Below are 20,903 nucleotides of genomic sequence, written 5' to 3' on the forward strand. Positions count from 1 at the left end.
AGGCTGGCCAGCATCTATGAAAACAGAAGGAAATCAGCAAAACTAACCCAGATGAAGTAACTAAGATTCTTTACCCAAGAAAAATTATCTGGATGGACAGTATTACCAAATTCTGAATTCAGGGGTTTAACCTTTTACTGGTCAGTTATATACATTAAAGTCATCTCTAGAAGGATCTGGAGTACAACCCCCTTGCCAAAAGTATGTTGTATAGGTGACAGTTTATTTGCTGCTTGAGCCTAGAAGTAGTGGAATTTCCTAATATGTTTTAATTTTTTTACAGTTTTGGCAGTATAGTAGCCTCAAGGTTGAGCATTCTGACATAGACATTTTATAATTTCAAGGACAGACTGAAAGACTAGGAGTTTGTTCAGCAAATTAATTTATATTTTGGAAAATTAAAAATTGCTACAAGAAATTGTCATTTTTAGAACACGAAAAGCTAAAGTAGTATGAAAGTGATAAACAAATATTCACTGCTGATATAAATATTAATGTAAATAAAGGTAACACAAATGTCAATCTAATCCTTTCAGTAAAGCTTAAGAATAAATGCTAACTAGAGCTATTTGAGAACTCACGCAGATATTTCCACGACTTAAAAAAAAAAAAAAAGAAGCATTTATCATTTATCTTCTGTACTTTGATGATTTTCTACACATCTCACCAGGACTACTTTCTATGCATTTCTTAGATGCTGACTTTGGGCTGCAGGTAAAAGGTGCTTTTTAAAACCCACGTGGCCACCTGCACACGATTTCATTTCACAATACAATTCTAGGATTTTGCTGAACCTTCCATCACACTAAGTATTACAGATCTTCCCTTTACAGCCTCAGGGACTTTTTGGAAGACATTCATATTCTGTGTTTATGTTTAAATACTCTGAAATGCAATTATACATTCTCCTACGTATCTATACTCTTGTAGGCAAGTGGCCTCTTCATAAGCACATCCAAACTGTAGAGATTATCTTAAAGAATGAGTGAAACACAAAGTACATCTGCTGATGGTGAAAATTAGTTAAAAACCCACAGCAGATGGCCTTTCAATATCTGCCTAGATAAAGTATAGAATCAAGAATAAAAAAATAGTGCAATAATGAGAAATACGCCTGCTGCATTGTGCGATGCAGGACAGAGCCTTGCAGGCTCCCAGCTGCTGCACAATGTGCTGAGCCAGACTGCTGCTGGGGTGGGGAGGGCAGAGGGGAAAAGGCACGAGGTACAGGCCGGTGGCAGCTGCTGCTACAAGGAGTACAAGGAATAGAGCCTCCCTCCTTCCACGGCAGCCACTGCCCTCCACACCTGCAGCAGGAACAACAGCGATTCACCTCGTGAAACCGAGCAGCAGAAAGCAGGAGTTGCTTAAGCTGCTTTACCTTCACAAATAACCCTTCCTCATTTCCCTCAAAGTAAAGGTATTCAAGGAAAAAGGATAAATTCAGCCCTCAGTAAGAGCATTTTGACATTCAGACTGAATGAAGTTCCTATGTGCTTTCAACTTTCACTGTGCAGCTTTACAGCCTCAGGGGTTGTACAGCACTGGATGTACTAAAAGACATGGGCTTTTTTCCCAGACTTTTTTAATAAACATGATTTTTTCTTGCACTGTGTGATAACAGCATAAACCAATTTCTACTCTATTTCTGAGCCCTAGAGCTGTACATTTTCTTCTTTTATAAGCCAACGAATACTGGTGCTTTTTATTTTTATTTTTTTCCTGTGCCAGTCTATTACATAAAACAGCTTTTGAAAATATCCTCACCTCTTAAATTTACTAAATTAACAGATTAGTTTAAATCAGTGTTCTAAACAAAAGGTACGTGCCTTTTACATGATATATTGCAAAAGGCATACGCCTTTTGTTTAGAACACTGATTTAAGTGTTGTAAGGCACTTAGAACTAAGTTTTTCAGTTTTCTAAACTGAAAAAGGCATATATTGTTAAGATGAAAACCAAAGTTGTCCATCTTTGAAAATGATGCTACACTTCTGATGATGAGCTTTTGGTATAATTTGTTTCAAGATGTGTAGTGATGAAGAAATTGATAATTTTTTTTTTTTAATAAAGCTAATTCCCTTTTTTAGTTCACTCTTGTTTGGTTTATTTGTTGTTTTTTTTTTCCTGAATAGGCCATAGCCGTTGATTTTTAATTTTGTAAGAGCAGCTTATCTGATGAAAAATACACATCTTGTGGATGAAGCCATGGAATTTCCCAATACAAACATTTCTGAAAATAAATTTTTCATTTAGCATTTGTTTTTCTTCCATCCCAACAGAATATTATCTTAAGGCTATGAGATCACACAAACAAAGACTTTCATAAAAGTTGTTACAAATTATTCCCTTTTGCTGTATGCATTCCTGAACACAGTCCAAAGCCAATATGAAGTTGAATGTATGCACACATGCATTCTACCTAGCTATAATTGTGTGCCTTTAAAAGTGACCCCTTTTACAGGGCTGCAAGAAGCCACCAAAAAAATCCTCTAAGGTAAAAAACACTACTTTAGAAATAAAAAAAAGTAAAAAGGGAGTTCGTAGTGATTTAGCCAAGGTTTGGAAAACACTTAGACACAGCTCATGAAAAATGATTACAAGAGCACCAATATTGCTTGCTGAGAAAGTAAAACTAAAAGACTAAAATAAAAAAATCAGACTCCTCACATAAATCATAGGGGAAAAGAAAAATGGAAGCTTATAGGATGTTTAATTATTTTGGTTACCTCTTTTTTTTAACAGATTAAGAACAAAAGTACCCCTAATGATAGTATCAAGCCTATTTTAGAGATCAGACTGGCTGACTAGCTGATAGCAGAACAGGAAAAACACAAGTATTTGATTAGAATCTGTTCTGGTTTGGGGGAAAACAGGTTATGTGTTTATAGGAAGAGATGGCAGTTAAATACTTTCCATTCCAGGAATAACTGAAAGGGATGTTAAAGTCGTGAAAGTCTTCTGAGCCAAATGCCTTTACAGAAGAATTAGAGTCCTGTTCTCTTATAGCAGTCCTGGAGCACACAGAACAACATCCTCTGCTTGGCAGCAGGATTCTCACCTGGAAAGAGGGGGCAGAGTCCCAGATTCCAAACCGTGCGCCTTGTAAAGGTTAGGATTAAAACTCTCAACAGAAAAAAAAACCCAAAGCATACATACGCAGTCATTTTATTTTTTTTTCATAAACTGCGGCTGGAACACAGGAGTCTTTTTCCCCCCTTCCCGGCAGAGCTCCCGCAGCTGTGGACGGAATTCCCCAGAGGAGCGTGCGGGGAGGCTGAGCCGGGTGTCTCACTGTGGAGTTTGTGTCTCGCTGTGCTGATGGGCACAGCAGCACACTGACCCCTTTGTACCCCTGGCCCCTGTTAGAGCCGGTCCCTATTAGCATTTGGCACGGCTGCGGCTGCTCCTGGCACGCTCCTGCGAAGGCAAATGCCCACGCTGCAAGAAAGATGTTGACGAAGCACAAGTGAGGACTCAAAGAACAACTGTGAAAGTGATGGAAGGCTTAGCTAGCGCAAAAGCAGGCAACTCGTTTATTTTACTGACAAAAAGGTTATGAGGCAAATTCATGATAGTCTACAAGCACTCCCATGGAAGGAACAGAAATTGGATCCTGTTGGGTCTGTCAGCCTACCGGCCAGAAAAATGAGATCCAGAAGCTGCATGACAAGGCTAGACTAATTCCTAATACTAAAGATGAACAGAATTCTAACAGTGGTGCTCAACAGCCATGGAAAAAATATGAAGGCTTGTGGAAGTGCATCTCCATCATTCCCGAAGTTTAAACCAAGGTGTGTTCCCTCTCTCCGAGAGACATGTAGATCAAACAGAGACTACTTCATGCAACCAGCACAGTCTGTTGAAGAATCCTTCTTAACCCAGCAGGAGGCTTCATCTCAGCATCTGTAATTGCAACAGACCCTGGATCAAGAGCACCCTAAGCTTTACAGCTTTAAGGAAGCCACTTTTTTGATGTAAAATCTTGCAGAGGATAACAAGGGAATGACAAAACCAGTCAGATAGGCTCTGCCAGATTTCAAAATGAGCAGATGCTTCGGGACATCGATTTTTCTCTCTCATACACTGAAGGTATGATTAACTTCTGAAGTGCTATGGGATGCCAATCAGTCACTGAAAGATGCTGAGAAACTGAAGAAGATCCAGCAAAGGCCTATCAAACACATTACAAGGCAGGAGAACCTGACATAAGAAGACTGAAAGATGGTTGTTCAGTCAAGAGAAAGCTCAGAGAAGATACAATGGAAGTCTCAAAACATAGGAAGCAATTATAAGGGAGATGCAGGTATTCTCTACTGAAGGATGTTTGCTACATATACAAGATATAAATATATATACAAGAAACAATATATATATAAGATATATATACTATAATATCCTATATGAACTTAAGGTACATCATTGACAAATGGTATTTCTCTTTTTAGTGCCATCAGTATCTCTGGCCTAAGCCCTTATTTGTCCTCTCAATTTTCAAAAGAGACACTTTTTGCTTACACTCCAAAGTATAAACAATAGTAATCTAAAAATGTACAGAGGGCAAATGAAATGGAATTAGGGAGCATCATTCAGTTCTTCCCACAAATTCGCAAGAATGCAGTGCACTCGGTACCTCCAATAACTGCCAAGCTATTCATAACACTTAGCACATTTTACAAAGACAGAATAGAAAACTAGGAACAACGCAGAAACTAAACATTCTTAACACATTTACAAACAGTGGAAAGACTGCCACTCTTTCTGAATGAAACAGGAAGTTAAAGAAGAGATGAAAGACAATAGTTTTGCCTCACAGACTATGATTCATTTGTTTTGATTCTGTAGAGGTGATGTGTCTAAAAATACATCTTCTGAAAGTATTCTTTTCGATATACCAAATGTTAATGGTCTAGAGAGGCAAGAAAAACAAATATTTTTTGCAAACGGCAACTTTAACCCAAAACAATTTTAGAAGAGTGGCAAACATTAATACTGCTTTAGCAGTGTATTGATGCCTAGAATAAAAGCCATAGGTTAACAAAAAACTGAAGAGTAATATTCTCCCTGATTTTTTCCACTACAAATATCAATAACTGTATTACTGAATTATTTAAATACTATATTAACTGCAGATGACCACAGTTCTTGCTTAATATACAGCACAACTTCACAACCTTCACAACAAGACACTCAACTAATCCAAATCAGGAAGAGAAAAGCAATAATTGCTTGCTCATAATTTAAAATTTCTACAGAGAGTTACATCTCAGAACACATGTTGTTCACCAAACTTCAATTTCAGTATTCCATAGAACACATTCCTGAAGCCATAACTGGAAATAAAATGTATTTTCCCGAAAAACAAATCACAAGGCAGGACATTTGTGTAAAATCACTTTGAGGCATAGTGTTTCTCAAAGTAAGCCATAAGTATTTCAAAAGGTAAGTCAAAACTATTATTTGCTTTGTTCTTAATGCTACTCATAATAAATAGTATAACGTCTGTCTTTCTTGTTCTATTAGTATGTTTATAAAAATGTGTTTAAAGATTCAGTATCATTTTGATGCACAAGTTAAAATAAATCTGTTTCCTTAACATGGCATAACTATACTAAAAAACCAAACATGTCTTTGTTTTTCAGAATGAAATCCTATGTTTTCCTTAAAAAATATGCATTTCTATCAATGTCTGCTGGGATCATCACAGCACTACAACTAAAACTGTACTAATTCACCATTTAAATATCTTCTGTAAAAGAGTAAAGAAAAACAACTCCTAATATTTGGATTTGTACAAATTATTAATCTGCAGGATCATGTGGTGGATTATCAAAGTTGAGTTACAATCTAAGACACAACTGCAAACTCAGATGGGTTCCCAAAATGTCATGGAGTCTGGAGCCAGCCAGACTCATTCAATCATTGGAACCAATCAGGATGAGGCAGTAAAATTCCTATCAAGGGTTGATAACTACAGAAGGAGGGCAAGACCTAGAGCAGACTTGTAGAGTACAATGTCTTCACAGCAGAAATTTAACCCTGCTAACTTGAGCATATTCAAAGGAACAAAGTCAAAGATAACATTTTGCTACTTGGAAAAATCCTTGCTGTTGGAAGTAAGGCCTTAATGAGGTAAGGAGATGAACAACATTCTTTACAAACCAGAGGGGTAGGGCACCTACCACAGTACAGCTGCATCACATACTTTTTCAAACAATTTAATTTTCCACATTGGTAAGTGCTACATGGCTGTAGATTCCACCACTTTCATGTGTAATTCAGGAGGACATAACATTAATGTCACCCTCATTATGATAAAGTGCATTATCCATGAATTAGCAATTCAGAAATCAAGACAGAAGTAAGTTTGTACTCCCAAGCACCCACCAAGGCACTCCTGGCTCATGAACCAGGCAACTCAGCGCACAGGCAATCATTAACTGCAGAGAGCACCTACCTGCCAGACCAAGTGCTCCTTCACATCGGCTGTACCTGACAGACAGACGCTCAGCACGATCGTGTGGGACGCAGAGGTCACCACGCTGGCAACTATGGCGTCCCTCATGTTGAAGGGCAGCATGGTGTACACCACGAAAATGATGAACAAGAAGAACGATACCTGGGCAAGACACCAAGACAAAAAAAAAAGGAAGCATGTCAAATTCACTTTGGAATAAGATTTTTATAAATAGCATTTAATTTTGAACTGTCTTCAGCATAAAGTTACACACCAGCTTTTCATAAGGAAGTCATTGCTAAACACTGAAAAAATGGATTTAGGAAGAATTATTTTTTAAGAGTGTTGGAAAATTTACATTCTATTAGACTTAAGAAGTGTGGTCTCAAGATACTAAGTCATGGCTTCAGACCTACAGCATACTCCAAACTTTTCAAATTTTACTACAAATTTCTATTTTCAAATTTTTATTAATACTCTATTTACAAGTAAAGAGTTATCCCAGGACTAGTGAATTCTGATTATGACCTGCATTACAAAACAATCTGCCAAACTCCTCACAGAGCCTTAATGTCAATACAGGAAGATTTTGTACATCCTGGTGAACTAAAAATTCACAGTATAATATACATGACATTATGCAAAAGAAAAAAAAAAAAAAAAAAAAGCTCAAGTTGAGCCAAGAAATTTGATTTAACAAGATGGTATTTCATGAGTATCTACATGACCTACGTCAAATTCCATAAAATCACTACATTTTAAAGTAATATATTTATTTAGTCATGAAAAACAGCTTCAGAAAATCACAGTCCGTATGCAGAATCTCCTGTCAGCTTCTTTTAAAGGGTACTAGTGTCCAAACTGACCTTATGGAACAAATGTACAGCCCAACCCATAACAGCAAAAGGGATTCCTTTGCTATACATAGGAAAATATATAATGGATTCTGTGCTTATGCTCCAAACACCACCACACATTTGAGAAAATGTGACTAGATTTGGGACACACATTTTGCACACATAAGTAAGTAGACAACTCTGAAAACGTGCCAGCTGGTACATGATTATATCTCCATGGAAGGCTTTCCACCAGTTTGAGTTGCAAGCCTATTCACCATGCAGCAGTTGCACACACACAGTACAGAACACAGAGAGCTCCCAGACAGGTATGAGCAAGAGGAATTTGCTGCTCACTTCCCTTAGTGTCAGTCTGCATCCTTCACACCTGCATGTGACAACTCCATAGTCAAAACTGAAGTCTAAGGTATGTGCCCTGTAGGACAGTGGAGGCATTCTTTTCCATCATGGGGACAGAACCAGATGGAGAAGATGTCCACTTCTGTTATCCATCCATCTTTCTCCACTCCCTCCATTAAGATCAATCCAGCTTCTTCCTGATCTCTCATACCCTTTTCAATGCTGCCAGCTCTCCCATATACTCAAAAGTCAAATAGTTCAAAGGCATGAAATGAAAGAGAACTACAAAGGAAATGAGGGATAACAAGAAAATACAGCAAGAAAAAGGCAAAGCAAAAGCTTTGCTTCTCCACTCTTCCAATCTACCAACAGATATCGCAAGAAAAAAAAGTGTTTGATTCCTGGTTGCTTTCAGTCCTCCCTAAAAGTTTTCACAGTGATCAGATGTTAGTAAAACCAACAGCAAAGAAAAGGGTGTACAAAGTTGGTCTAGTAAGAGAAAGACTATGCCAGTATGATGTTTTAAAACTGTCCAGGCTGAGGAAAAATCAATTATGATACTGACAGAACCAACTGGGAGTCTTAAAACTTGGAAAAGGTCTGGAAAGGTCTGGCAGGCTAGAAAAGAGAAACATAGCACCTGTTCTTGAAAGGCTGGGAAAACGGGTGAAGCTCATCAATTTCACTTAAATTCCCACAGAAGTAACAGACAATAATAATGCATAAGTAAGAGTCCCAAAAGTTAAGAAAAACATAGGTGACAGCAAATGTGATGTTGCTGACAACAAATCCTGTTAAAGCAATTACATCTTCTGTCATGAGAACAGGCATCAGTATAGGGGAAAACCCAAATAATGAGTTAGGCAGCAACAAGGGATGTAAAAGGCCCTCTAATACAGGTGTAAGATAAACAGATGCCAAAGGCAAAATATCCTTCTAGCCTGTAAGACCAGCTGCTTAAAATGTTTCCAGTTAAAGGCCAGGCTGGATGAGGCCCTGAGAAACCTCATCTGGAAGAAGGTTGCCCTTCCCATGGCAGAGGAGTGGGAAGTAGATGAACTTTAAGTTTCCTCCAACCCAAACAATTTTGTGATTTTATTATTAAAAAATAGTTAGAAGAAGAATCCCAGACCTAAGTCCTGGAAGAAGGATTTCAAACAGCCCCATTCTCAGTGATTTTTCAGGTAAACAAGATTTTGTTGTTTCCAAGTTCAACTTTCTCATTGCCTATGTGGTATTCACATATGTGTGAAAATTTAATTATTAGAAAATAAAACATCATTCTTCTTTAACTGGTTTGTCTCAAATAAATATAACTTGCATATTTTTTTGATATCTGACTTTGTAGCCAAACCGAAGGATCCACTCCATCTGTGTGGTCCATGCTAAGTACTCTTCCAAACTTACAAGTGGATGTAGGACAGAATATGATGCTGTTGCTTTTCAACCTTGATATAAAACAGACTATTAAGCATGTGAGCAACATTTTGACATTTTGCAATGCTTCTAGTGATATCAGCTGTATCAGCTCCAAATTCCTTGTACATCTGTAAACAACTGTTTTATAAATTACCTCACTGCTTTCCTTGGTCAAAATAAATAGATAATTTCAACATTCAGCAACTACAAACAGAGAACACTTTTAAGAGTTACAGCCCCTCTTGACATTACATATTCAAATAGGCTGGGTTGCAGAGGAACAGTGTCAAAGAACACTTGATTTAAAAAAAATTGACCTGGCAATTCTTATATTTGCATATATTTGCAGTTTTGAAAGTCAGTATGAGAATGCTGTTGCAAAGCAGGACACCTATCAGTCATGCTAAGGCAGACATTCTCCTCTAAAATACACGTAGGAAATGGCATCTATCAATAGCTATTGAATTCTCTGTCAAACTGCTTTTCCCCTATTTCTAGTAGTAATCTAATGACCTAAGAGAGATCCTTTTATCACAGAGGTTGCTTTTTCATTTCACAATGGCTGAAGAGTGTTTTCCCCATCTTTCTCAAATAAGATGCTTCTACCCTTCATCTTGATCGCAGACATACATAGTATGTAAGACTTGGGACATTTCAACATATTTCAAAATGCCAGTGTATTTAAGTTTAATATTGTAGAAGTTAACACACAGAGGCTTTTGAGCAGGTAGAAAGAGGAACAGACTTCTTGGTCTGAATCACAGTCTGCAGAGTGGTCAATGGCCCTTTACCATCCATGGCCCTTTCCATTATCATCTTGTAAGAACTGGCAGAATACTGCTGATAACAACGTGAACAAGCAGTGATGCCAAGCTCGGAAAGACCCCTCTATCTCACTGCCAGACTTGCTAATGCCAATGATCTTAGCATGCCTGCACTTGGTGTGTGTTCCTGTCAGTCATCACAGTATTCATTTACAGTGCACTATTTTTGACACTATTAAAAGTAGCCTGTGCCACCAAACTGTGCCACAATCACAAGGCCTGCCACTGTTATGTTGGAAGCAGTTTTCATGTGGGTCATCACTACGACTGCCTAGTTGAATCATGCTTTTTGTCCTGATCTGAACTTACATTGCTTTAGGAATTTGATTCTCAGATACTTTCTCTATGAGTTTATGTTATCCATACCTTGGAGATGGGAGTGCTTGAGCAGTGATGGTGTGCATCACAGCATGTAGCATTCACTTTTGGTTAACACTAGTGCAACATTTTACACACAAGCATGTGGTTTTCCCGCTTTGATTGAGGGTTATCCAGGACTCTGGCCCATCACTCTTGACTGTCAGAGCTTAGCAAAATCTGAGTGGGTTTGCTGCTCTCTGTATTTCTTCCCCCATACCTCAGCAGGGCCACATTGTCATCTACTATGTAAGCAGCTCCTTTCCACAGATTTAAAGGACGGCGCACTGCCGTAGTGTAGCTGCCTGGATGGGCATGTAACAGATGATTTTCCTGCAGATTTTGTGCACCTGCTTTCAGAAGGGCAGCAAAAGTTCACATACAGATTACTGCAGTGATGTCACTGGAGCGAGCTGGACACAAAATAGTAAAATGACACCATGGTGTGAGATATGATGATCATGAACCCTTTCAAAATCTCATTCTTGTCACAGAACGCAATACAACTATGACTAAACATCTTCAGCATTCAGAATGGAAAGATTCAGGCTGCACAAGATAGAGAAGCAGATCCTTCTTTAAGTTAAACCCATTCTGAGCATTTTTCATGTTGGCATTTTGTCCCAGCACCTCTAGATGTACATTGGCTACGACAGCCTTTAGTCTCTTCTGTTGACTGTCAGCTGGGAGAACTGGTATGAGGCTGATAATATTTGGTGCTTTGCAGACATTGCTACTGGAAATGCCACTAGTTTGGATTGATAACACGCACTACAGTGGACCCAAGCCATGAATCCAAGCTGGTTTTTGTGGACACAACCCGTTCTGAAACACCTTGTCTCCCATGTGTCACCAGTTTCTACTCCTCAGTGGGGTTGTCTTGACTGTAAAGAGTACATGGAGTAGAAATTTTAACATATTTTACAAATTAAAATTGTCTTTCCTGGCACACAGGGTAACACAGGGGATGTTGCTTTGGCACTGAGAACAACTGTAAAAAAGATACTAATCATTCATTTTATACAAATTATGTTCCAACAATGACTCACAATTTCCCATCTAGACAGCCTTTTTAACACTGTGTTAAGATGGTTAATCATAACAGGCTTGGCATGTGTAAAATTCACTGAAGCTAATGTTACTCTGACCAGAATTTTCCCCTGAGGAGCATGATACCTTGGCACTGAAGCTGGCCTGCAAATTTAAATGTACCATTTCAGCATGAATTAGGGAAAAGCACTTCTTTGGACACAGCCAGCAGTAGTGAGGCTACAGCTAATAAAATATCTCTGTTTCTTTGGGATAACTGCAACAGTGCTGGCTTTTCACTGTATAACCATAATTAAACTGATAAGACTAAAAAAAAACTCAAACTAAGTAGCCAGCCCACTACAGGATCACTTTCAGAGGTTTTTCAAGGTCAGCTTCCACATCACTGGGTAAAAGGAGCAAAAATCATCACCTAATTGAAGAATTTTCCCTTGGAAAGATGTTTAGATTCCAGCCACTGATTTCAAATGTTGTCTGTATACCTAATTTCACAGAAGATGCCCTAGCTTTTCTAAAGAAATAGCTAGATTTCGTAACATTTGGTAAAACCTACTAATCTTAAAAACTAGTTACAAATACTATGTTTAATACAATGTATGTTTTATGGCATCAGAAGGGTATTTATACAAGCTATAAACTATAGATTAAAATATTTGTGTTGGCAGTGTAAAGGTTGCAAATATGTAACGCTCTTTGCTATTGTAATTCTGAAGTCCAGCCCCCAAATTTCTACCTGGGCAATGTTCAAAGAATAAAACAAGCTACCCACATAAAACAAAAAAATTCAGAGTACAAAAATCAGCTTCTGTTCTGAGTCATCTAAAAAAGGCTAAAATTATGAAAGCATTGGGTAAGTGAAGGTGAAAATGTTCACTAAACCCTGAAACATCAGAAGAAAGGGCACTCAATGGAACTAGAAGGTTGGTTGAAAAAAGGTGAAATTAGCAGATAGTGACCTTCCTGAACTTACACTACCAGGATCAAAAAGATATTAAACCAATTCATGGACACCTTATCCATAAACCAACAATAAAAAAACTGGGCAGGGAAATGCACCCTCTGATGTCATTGACATGTGGAGGCTGGGCAAGGTACCAAGGAAACTGACCACACAAAGTGATCAGTTTGGCATGCTGCCTTTCAGTAGCAGCTTCTCTTGCAATTCTTGGAGACACATTACTGTGCTAGATGGACCCTGGCCTTTCCCTGCAGGATGTCCTTGTGTTCTGGTGCTAAGAGTCAAAAGTGCTTCAGAGGAAAAGAAAAAGATAAAGCAGTTATGACACAGTACCCTCCCTGACTTTAAAATAAAGCAAGACAATTCAGAAAAAGAACTGAAAGCCCAGCGAGACTATGAATAGAAAGCATTGTAGAGCCATTCCCTAGTTAGAAGGGAACTGGTAGAAGAAAGTTGAGTTTTGAGCAACAGGGTAAAACACAAAAAAAGCTGAATATTAATTTGTATAAAAATAATGGTTCCCAAGCGCCTGGTATGTCATAAACCTCAAGAATAAAGTCAACAAGGAAGATTTGTTTGTGATATACTCCACAAAATCATTTCCAAAATAAATTACTACTTCACTGTTTTTACCAAACATAAAGTTGTATTTTCCAATAATTGTCATAGAAGTAGTAAACAAGTCTGTAAATCATGCCTTGTTCTTGATCATAGAGAACTCTCAAAGTAATAATCCCTTTCTTTTGTGCACAGGTCTGGGTTTAAATGTCATCAGGAAACAGTCATTACAGCCTCTGCCAAAAAATTAACAACATTAGCAAAATGGGACAGAATAAAAGCAAGTTGATTGCACTAAAATGGATATTTAAAAATAATTTTACAATAAGAGACTTCAAATGTGTTCCTAAAGTCACATATTAATGTCATAGTAAGATGAAAGACTCCTGGAAAGGAAGGAAAATTCATATTTGAAATAATCAAGATACCAACTGATTCCATGCTGTCTACTGTGAGATTGGCCTCTGTGTCACAGAACATTTTCTTTCACTCACTGCATGATATTAGTAAGAGAGACATGAGATTTTGAAGGAGTGACCCAAGGAACATCAGCAGTGACCCCCCAATTCATAACAATTTTTGGTCCTTCCTGCTACAGAAACAGGAGTCTGAGCTACCATCATCTCTAATAGATTTGAGATTATTCCTGAACACACTCAGAAAGGAAAGAACTTCATTTCTCTTCTCACACCTTGTTTTTACCATCATTCCTTTCCTCACATAATTCTCATCTTTCTACTGTATCTTTCCACCCTTGTTTCAGCCACATTATAGCCCAAGCAGTCAAGAAGACAGATTTGTTCTGCTGTGCCACTGCTAAATCCCTGTGAGCAGAAAGACAACTTCATAAAGCACCATGTAGCCCAACCATGGCATCTGCTGGCAGTGATTTCACCCTTAACTGAACCAGATGACAATAAGCCATGTCTTTGTTTTTTAGAGTGATGGGACAAGTGAAAACCATTGGAGATAGTGAATTCATTGTTCATCCTTATTATCTTTCCCTCCTGTGTTTTACTGTGTTAAATATTAAGGTCGGAAACCTAGAATTCCTGCAAGAATTCCAGATCATCACAACAAGCATTTTCTCTAAAAAGGACAGTTGATACCCTCTTTCATGCTATCTTAATAATTTATTTTTTTGTTTAATCTAAGGACAGTGATAAAGATATTATAGCATGTTATTAAAACTAAAGCGTTGTCTTTCTATGCCATCATAAGGGTAAAAGCAAATGTATTTAATTCTGGCTAAGACCATGATGCATCCTATTCAGAAGTCTAAACTGCAATTAAATTAACACATTTTAAAAGTGGGAAGATCTAAATAAGTATACAGTGTATGTAAACAGACTCAAGTTCAAAGCAGTGAACTCCATTTTCACATGGACTATTAAGGAGGGAATTTTACAACACCTAAGCACTATACCTCAAATTTTAAGGTAGTTTAATATGAATATACATTAGAAACATTTTCAGAGTTTCTATGAAGAGATATATACAACTATGAAAGAAATCTAAAATACATAAAAACTTAATCTAGTTAGAAAAGTTGTGAAAATCCATGTTAAGATATGCATGCTCACACATACATAGAAAATATGACCAACAACAGCAATAATTTAAAGTAAAAAATCAAATGAGCTACTACCACAGAAGAAGAATATGCCACACGTCAGGAGATCCAAGGAGTTTTTTCTACATGTTAGACATAAAAGAAGCCAAACAGTGAATTTTATCAACTATTGTAAGAGAAAGTAAAACTCCAAATTCCAACAAAAGAAAAGCAGAACAATCAAATAAATACGCTTGTTCTCTATCAAGGTAAAAAAAAAAAAAGGATATGCTTACATCATGCTAAACAATAATTATGGTAAATTTTTATGCTCCAAAATTTTATCTCACAAGTGTATAAAGCCACAGATATTAATGCTGAGATATTTTGGAACAGCAGGTCCAATAAAACATGCTCCAGCCTCTTATAAGAGTTGATGATTATATATATTTATTTTCCCTACTTCCTATACACCAGGCCAGCTCCAGAGAACTGAGATAAAATTAAATTGGTAAAAGGAAAAAGTAGGAAGTAAGAGCAGAAAATAAATGGTCAACTTTTACACTGAGAGGACAGATTCAGAGGACTCAAATTTATTCCACGTCATCCTAAATGTTTTTAAAAAGGAGTGGAACAGTGATGTGGCAATGATTGATGGGATTTTAATATTGTTCAGGGTATTCAATATCAGCAAAACGTGGGAATAGTTGCAGAAGTGACTCACACTGCTGTGACTGGGCCATAGCAGATGAAACCCAACACGATAAATGTAAAATAGGAATGAAGAAAAGAATTTCAACCAAACACTTCCAAAAGTGGGCTTAACCTTAGTTATTACATCCTCTGACAAAGATACAAGACTCACTGTGAATAGCTCTTTGAAAAAATGAATGATAGCAGGGGCTGGCTGAAAGGACAAATAAAAGGACAGCAATTATTAGGAAAAGAATAGAGAATCAAGCATCATGATGACACTGTATGAATCCATGAGGTGCACATTTCTTGAATAGTTTGTGCGCTTTTCTCCCCATCTTAAAAAAAAGAAACCATGTTGGTAACAAGCCCCCCCCCCCAACATTCTCTCCTCTAGCTGAACAGCCCCAGCTCTCTTATCCTGCCTTCTAATGAAAGATGTTCCAGTTTCTCAGTCATATTTGTGGCTCTTCACTGGACTGACTCACTTGAAACTGTATTGCTTGAGCACTGGGGAGTCCAGGACTGGACCCAGCACTTCAGATTTGATGTCCCCAGTGCCAAGCAGTGAAAAAGGATCGCCTTTCTCCACCACCAGGAAGTGCACAGCACTTCCTAATGGAGCCCAGTGCATGATCACACAACCATGTCCAATACCACCCAAACCCTGAGGAAGTGCAAGCCCTGACAGACCTGTGCCTCTGCCATACTGACCCACAGGAACATGGCAGCCACCAGAGTCAACCTAACAGCACATTGAGAAGCCTTGCAAATCTGAATTCATTATTGTCAGAGAACCCACCAAGAGCTGTGCTTGAAAATAAAGAAGGAGGTGAAGCAGGAGCATAAAGATGGTAACTCTGAGGAGCCACTTCCTTTACAGATCAGGAGCCCTCCTTTCCTTGAGATATTCAATTGTCAGCAAAGGGCAACACTCCCTGGTGAGCTGACATTTGCTGTGGCAGGTGTCAGAATGAAGGGAAAACAACCAGACAGTGATATGGGGTCATGGTTGGGGTATATCTGGTAGAAAAATTTAGATGAGTGAAGTGCCTGAACAAAGAAGACTTCGAGTTCCTTTGCACACACCAATAGTCCCATATAGCAGCTCAAGGCAGAAACTGCTGCAAAAGACAAACATGATAGATTTATATGACTCTGCTTACAAAGATAATAACCTGACAAGATGGTTTTTTTGCAAATAGGGGTTTATTCTAAGCATGTATTTTTAGGCAAAACAGAAAAGAAACAGAAGACATTGCCAAGAAAAGGAGCATCTTGATGACTGTCATGAAATACTGTGACTGTGTACAGAGTGGTAGTAGCACAATGTTAATGGGAATGGAAGGAAACAAATTTCTTCTTTGGGAGAACTGCCAAAATAGGACCTCAATGCCAACATCTCCTTAGTAAAACTCATTAATCTTAGAAACAACATGCCTAGAAGTGTTGTTTCAAAACAAAAAAGTGGACAAAATCATGTTCAGAGAAACTAAATTGCGAGGGGAAAAAAATTACAGCTTTTAGTTGTCATTAGACTAAAACAGGTTTTTTTAGCACTTACTCAAAAATCTGTGTTATTTTCCTGTGACTCCTGCCTTTCCCAAAGACTTTCAAATCATCTGCTAAAACTTTCCCAAAGACTTTAATCCAGGATGAAATTACCACTCTGGCTCTTGCACAATGCCTTTAGGACCTCAGCCTATTGCTCAGAGCATCCTACCTGCAACCTTGGCTGTTACACCCGTGGGCCATAACATGGGCCAAGCCAACCCAACCAGTGCTGCTGTGCTGGATTGCATGGAAAAGGATTGCCACTGGTGTGGGTATCACCTCTTCTTTCCCCTACCCTTCTCCCCCTCTTCAGCTGTGGGGTTTGGTTTACATGAGGGGACCCAAACACAAATGTGCAGGGATCTCAGCAGCTGCTGACATCAGCGTGTTCCAGGCAGCACTACCAGCATCCCACATGGGAACCCTCATCTGGAGCCTGAACAGCTCCTCAAGAGAACCACACAGCCTCAACAGGGTCAAGCGTCACAGGGAGAGCCACATGCTGAACTAGAGGGGACACGCAGGAAAGGATGTTGATCTGGAGTGCCCCTGATGCTTCTCCTCTCAGATGGCCCCTGGGAAGAGATTGTCTTTTCCTTTTTCTCTCTCTTTCCTACTCTGTTTCTTTTTCCTCACCATTACAGTCAACACATGCCATCAGCTACAAACCCTGCCAATAAATCTTTGTGCATGTGAACTTGTCCTAACATCTTTTACTCAATGTTGTTTTCCCCCTCAACTTCCGGAGTCTATAAGGTGATTTCTAACGCCAGAAATCACTTTTTTCTACATCAGAAAGCAGTCAGATTTTCACTAAGGTGCCAGCCTCCACATGACCATCGGGGACCAACACCCCTAGCAGCCTGGATGCTGCTTCCTTAGGAAGGAGGCAGGGAAAGAGGCAATCCAGGGTCTCTTTTACTCCAGACAAACCTTTCCACAGGGCAAAAGGCACAGCTGTGGGATGCAAAAGTTGAACACCAATGTCAGAATGGACACGTGTACCAAATCTAGCAATGATAATGGCAATAAAAATCATCATCACCTCTTCTCCAGTTTTGACGTGTAAAAATTCCATCTATTTTACTCATAACACTCTCCCAAGCAAAACGGAATGAGAGAGAAGGTATTCATACATTTATTTTCCATTGCCACATTTTTCAAGCTGCCTTTTTTGAGAACGCTAATCCTTACTAGATTCATGGTATAAATCAAAGCTGTTAATTCTCTTACAGGGATTTAATTTCAATTCAAATTAAAGAAAAAAAGTGGGTAAAATAATTTCATGGCAATTCATAGAAATTTGACCTGTTTTAATAACATAGATAAACCTTCACTTGAGATTCTGTCAGAGGTTTACCCTGTTTTACATAAAGACAGAAAGGAGAAAAAGGATTAAACTGGAAAGACTTTACACAGAAATTGTATGAAGGCTTGAATTTAACCTGACAGACAGGCAGATTCACCATTACCATAAATCATCTCAAACTTCTCTCACTGCCTGCCTCTGTAATGCTCAAGGTCAAATGCTTTCCTCAGCCCAGGTTTTCCACAGTGAGCTTCTTTTCATTTTGAAATCAAACCTTTTTCTCATACTGTAGCTGGGTCTTACTCTCCAGATATTTTTGTGGCTTTTTTTTTGTTAACATAAGAGCATGGAAATAAATCAAAATGATAATATAGGTAATAACTGAGAAATTCTCAGGTGAATTTCAAACATACACTTTATTATGGAAATGAAAAACATAATACACTAAATAAAACATCATTTCAGTATATAAGCAAATAAATATAGACTGATATTACTTTAATGTAACATCTGTATTTAAAACAATGTTTTGTAAAATTTAAAGTATTTTTGCAATAGAGAGAAGCAGTGAAGTATTTCCTTAAAGTGGGTGATTTTAATCTTTATAATCCTGATTTAAAATGCAGAGTCCTTCATATTGGAAATACTGCAATTATTTTTATAAAGAGTTCATTGATTTAATGAGTAAGGTAGTCCCAGCTACTCATGAACTAGTGATGTGAGTCCATCTGTAACTCTTAAATGTTGCTGCCTTCTAATTACAAAGAAATTCATTATGTAGCTGTAAGATTAGTTAAATTAATCCCAGTAGGATGAATACAGAGAAAAAGCTATTCCAATCTGTTTTAACAAGCATAGGATTTCATGTCTCACTGCATTGTAAGTATTAAAATTAGTCAACAATTAATTTATATGTTATTTTGCAGAAAGCTCTGCCACTGCTTCCTTGTTTCACACCTTCCATTTTACACTTTTCATGGTACAAAGCTTTTTCTCCTCAAAAGTTTTCAGTGGAACAATTTGTATGGAAGTCTGAATCCCCAAAGTAAAAAAACAAGCATACTCAAAATCCCAGAAAACATTTCACAACTTCCAAAAGAATCAGAATAGCACCTTTTTAGAGTAAAATCTCTCTAGGTAGTGTATACCACACACATCCAGAAAAATTACCTGAATTAAACAAGGAAATATTTAATATATTTCTTCACTTACTAGAACCAGAGCAATTTTAGGTTGGAAGGAGCCTCTGGAGGTCATCCTGTCAAACCTCCTGACAGATAATGGTCAAATTGCTTCATATAATGGGCACAAATTTCAATTACTTTATTTTTGTCTACCCAAAACTGTATGTGTTTTTATGGAGTGTGGAATTAATTAAAAGAGACACCAAACAGAGAAATATGACATAAAACTTGAAACTGCTCTTTAATATTCCTTTTCACAGTAGGAAACAGAATTGTATTATCAATAATGACATTCAATTTTGCAGGTGAATAGAACAAGGTAATTCCCCTAAAATGAGCAGAATACTTTTAATCTCTGTATTGAAATACCCAATACCCAAACACTATTGAATTCAAACTCCCAAATCCAGTCAAGTTCCCAAACTCAATGTACAAGTAGAACCTGCCAAAAAGAACCTGTCAAGACAGATGTGTCACAAAATGGCAAAAAATACATGGCCACATTCTGCTTAAAATATCACACGGTCTCACTTAATGGAAGCACACAACTTTGCCCATTAAATAAAATAGCAGGAAAACAAAGGCAGGAATTTGCAGATACTGCTGGGAATGCAATGACAGACACACTGCAACACAATTCTGAAATACAAATGCACTCCTTGCAGTTATTGCAATGATACTGTAGAGATTTTCTCTCCTATTTTGCTGTCTGATTGTTCACATCCACAGAGGCAACCACAGTAACAGAAATGGCTAAAATCTATCTTCCAGCCAATGCTTGTGGATCATAATATAGAAATCAATGGCAATCATGCATGGCATGTATAAGAATACAGTCATACTATGATATTCTCATATATTTCTGAGAAAACTGGCCAACTCCAAGTAAGTGTGCTATATCAAATCCAAAGTCACTGCTGACCTGATCTAGTGCTAACAAAGGAAATTAAAAAAAAAAAAAAGAAAACCATGCCATGTTGCTGGACTTGACACCACTTACTTGACAATTGAAGTGAACAAATCTATTCTCAAAGCCCTGAGCATTTATATAAGCCAGAGAAAAAAAAAACTTTAAACCAGACATCAGTCCTGCATCCTGTATTTCCTTCCCAGACAGTCTATCCATAGGATTAACACATTAACACATTACCATTACCAATAAAGCATACATTCTTACTGAGCTCCCTTCTCTCTGAATGAATACACAGCTGTCTGCTCAGTGGTAGAGAGGAATCTGACCAGCACAAAAAAAAAACTTTATAAAGGTCAGAGGGAAATGTTTCCTCTGTTTTGCTTTGTGTTTTTTTCAGAGAGAAAAAAAGAAAAGGGGGGAGCTCTTTGGAAGTAATGGGATGTATTTTTTCTTCTGCCCATTATCATGCCAGCTGTTGGAGCAGGTTAAAAGTCAGCAAAGAGACTGGCAATGGCTCTAGCTAATCCACACCAGTGAGCCACAGGTATTAATTCCACTTGAATCAGAGGATACAGAAAGATTGACAAGCTACAGCTGTAACATACAATGTAAGATTCAAAGACCGAAAAGACTGTACATGGAGCACAAACACTGCCATGACTACTGAAGGAGAATGTTGCACTTCACATTAGGCTGGCAATTTGTTAGTTAATAATTTACCATAGCACTGTGTCTTTGCACGGTCCAGTGAGAGGGGACTTAATAATTCTCTGCCCTCAGGTAGGAACAGCTTTATCCAGGCAAGAAAGGACAAAAGGATGATGATGTAAATCTTAACAGTACCACAGGCCTGATTGGATGCAAAGAAAACATATATGT

The 20,903-nt window shown here is 37.9% G+C and overlaps 1 protein-coding gene across 1 annotated transcript in view; it reads right to left on the reverse strand.

Annotated features, from left to right (window-relative positions):
* Positions 1 to 20,903, reverse strand: part of ADCY2 (adenylate cyclase 2) — a 204,549-nt gene that overhangs the window by 134,022 nt on the left and 49,624 nt on the right. Inside the window, exon 3 of the mRNA XM_063163008.1 lies at positions 6,458 to 6,619. Within this exon, the coding sequence (XP_063019078.1) occupies positions 6,458 to 6,619 (162 nt within the window). The remainder of the gene's footprint in view (positions 1 to 6,457; positions 6,620 to 20,903) is intronic.

Source organism: Melospiza melodia, chromosome 1, assembly GCF_035770615.1.
Source record: "Melospiza melodia melodia isolate bMelMel2 chromosome 1, bMelMel2.pri, whole genome shotgun sequence".
Lineage (NCBI taxonomy): Eukaryota > Metazoa > Chordata > Aves > Passeriformes > Passerellidae > Melospiza > Melospiza melodia.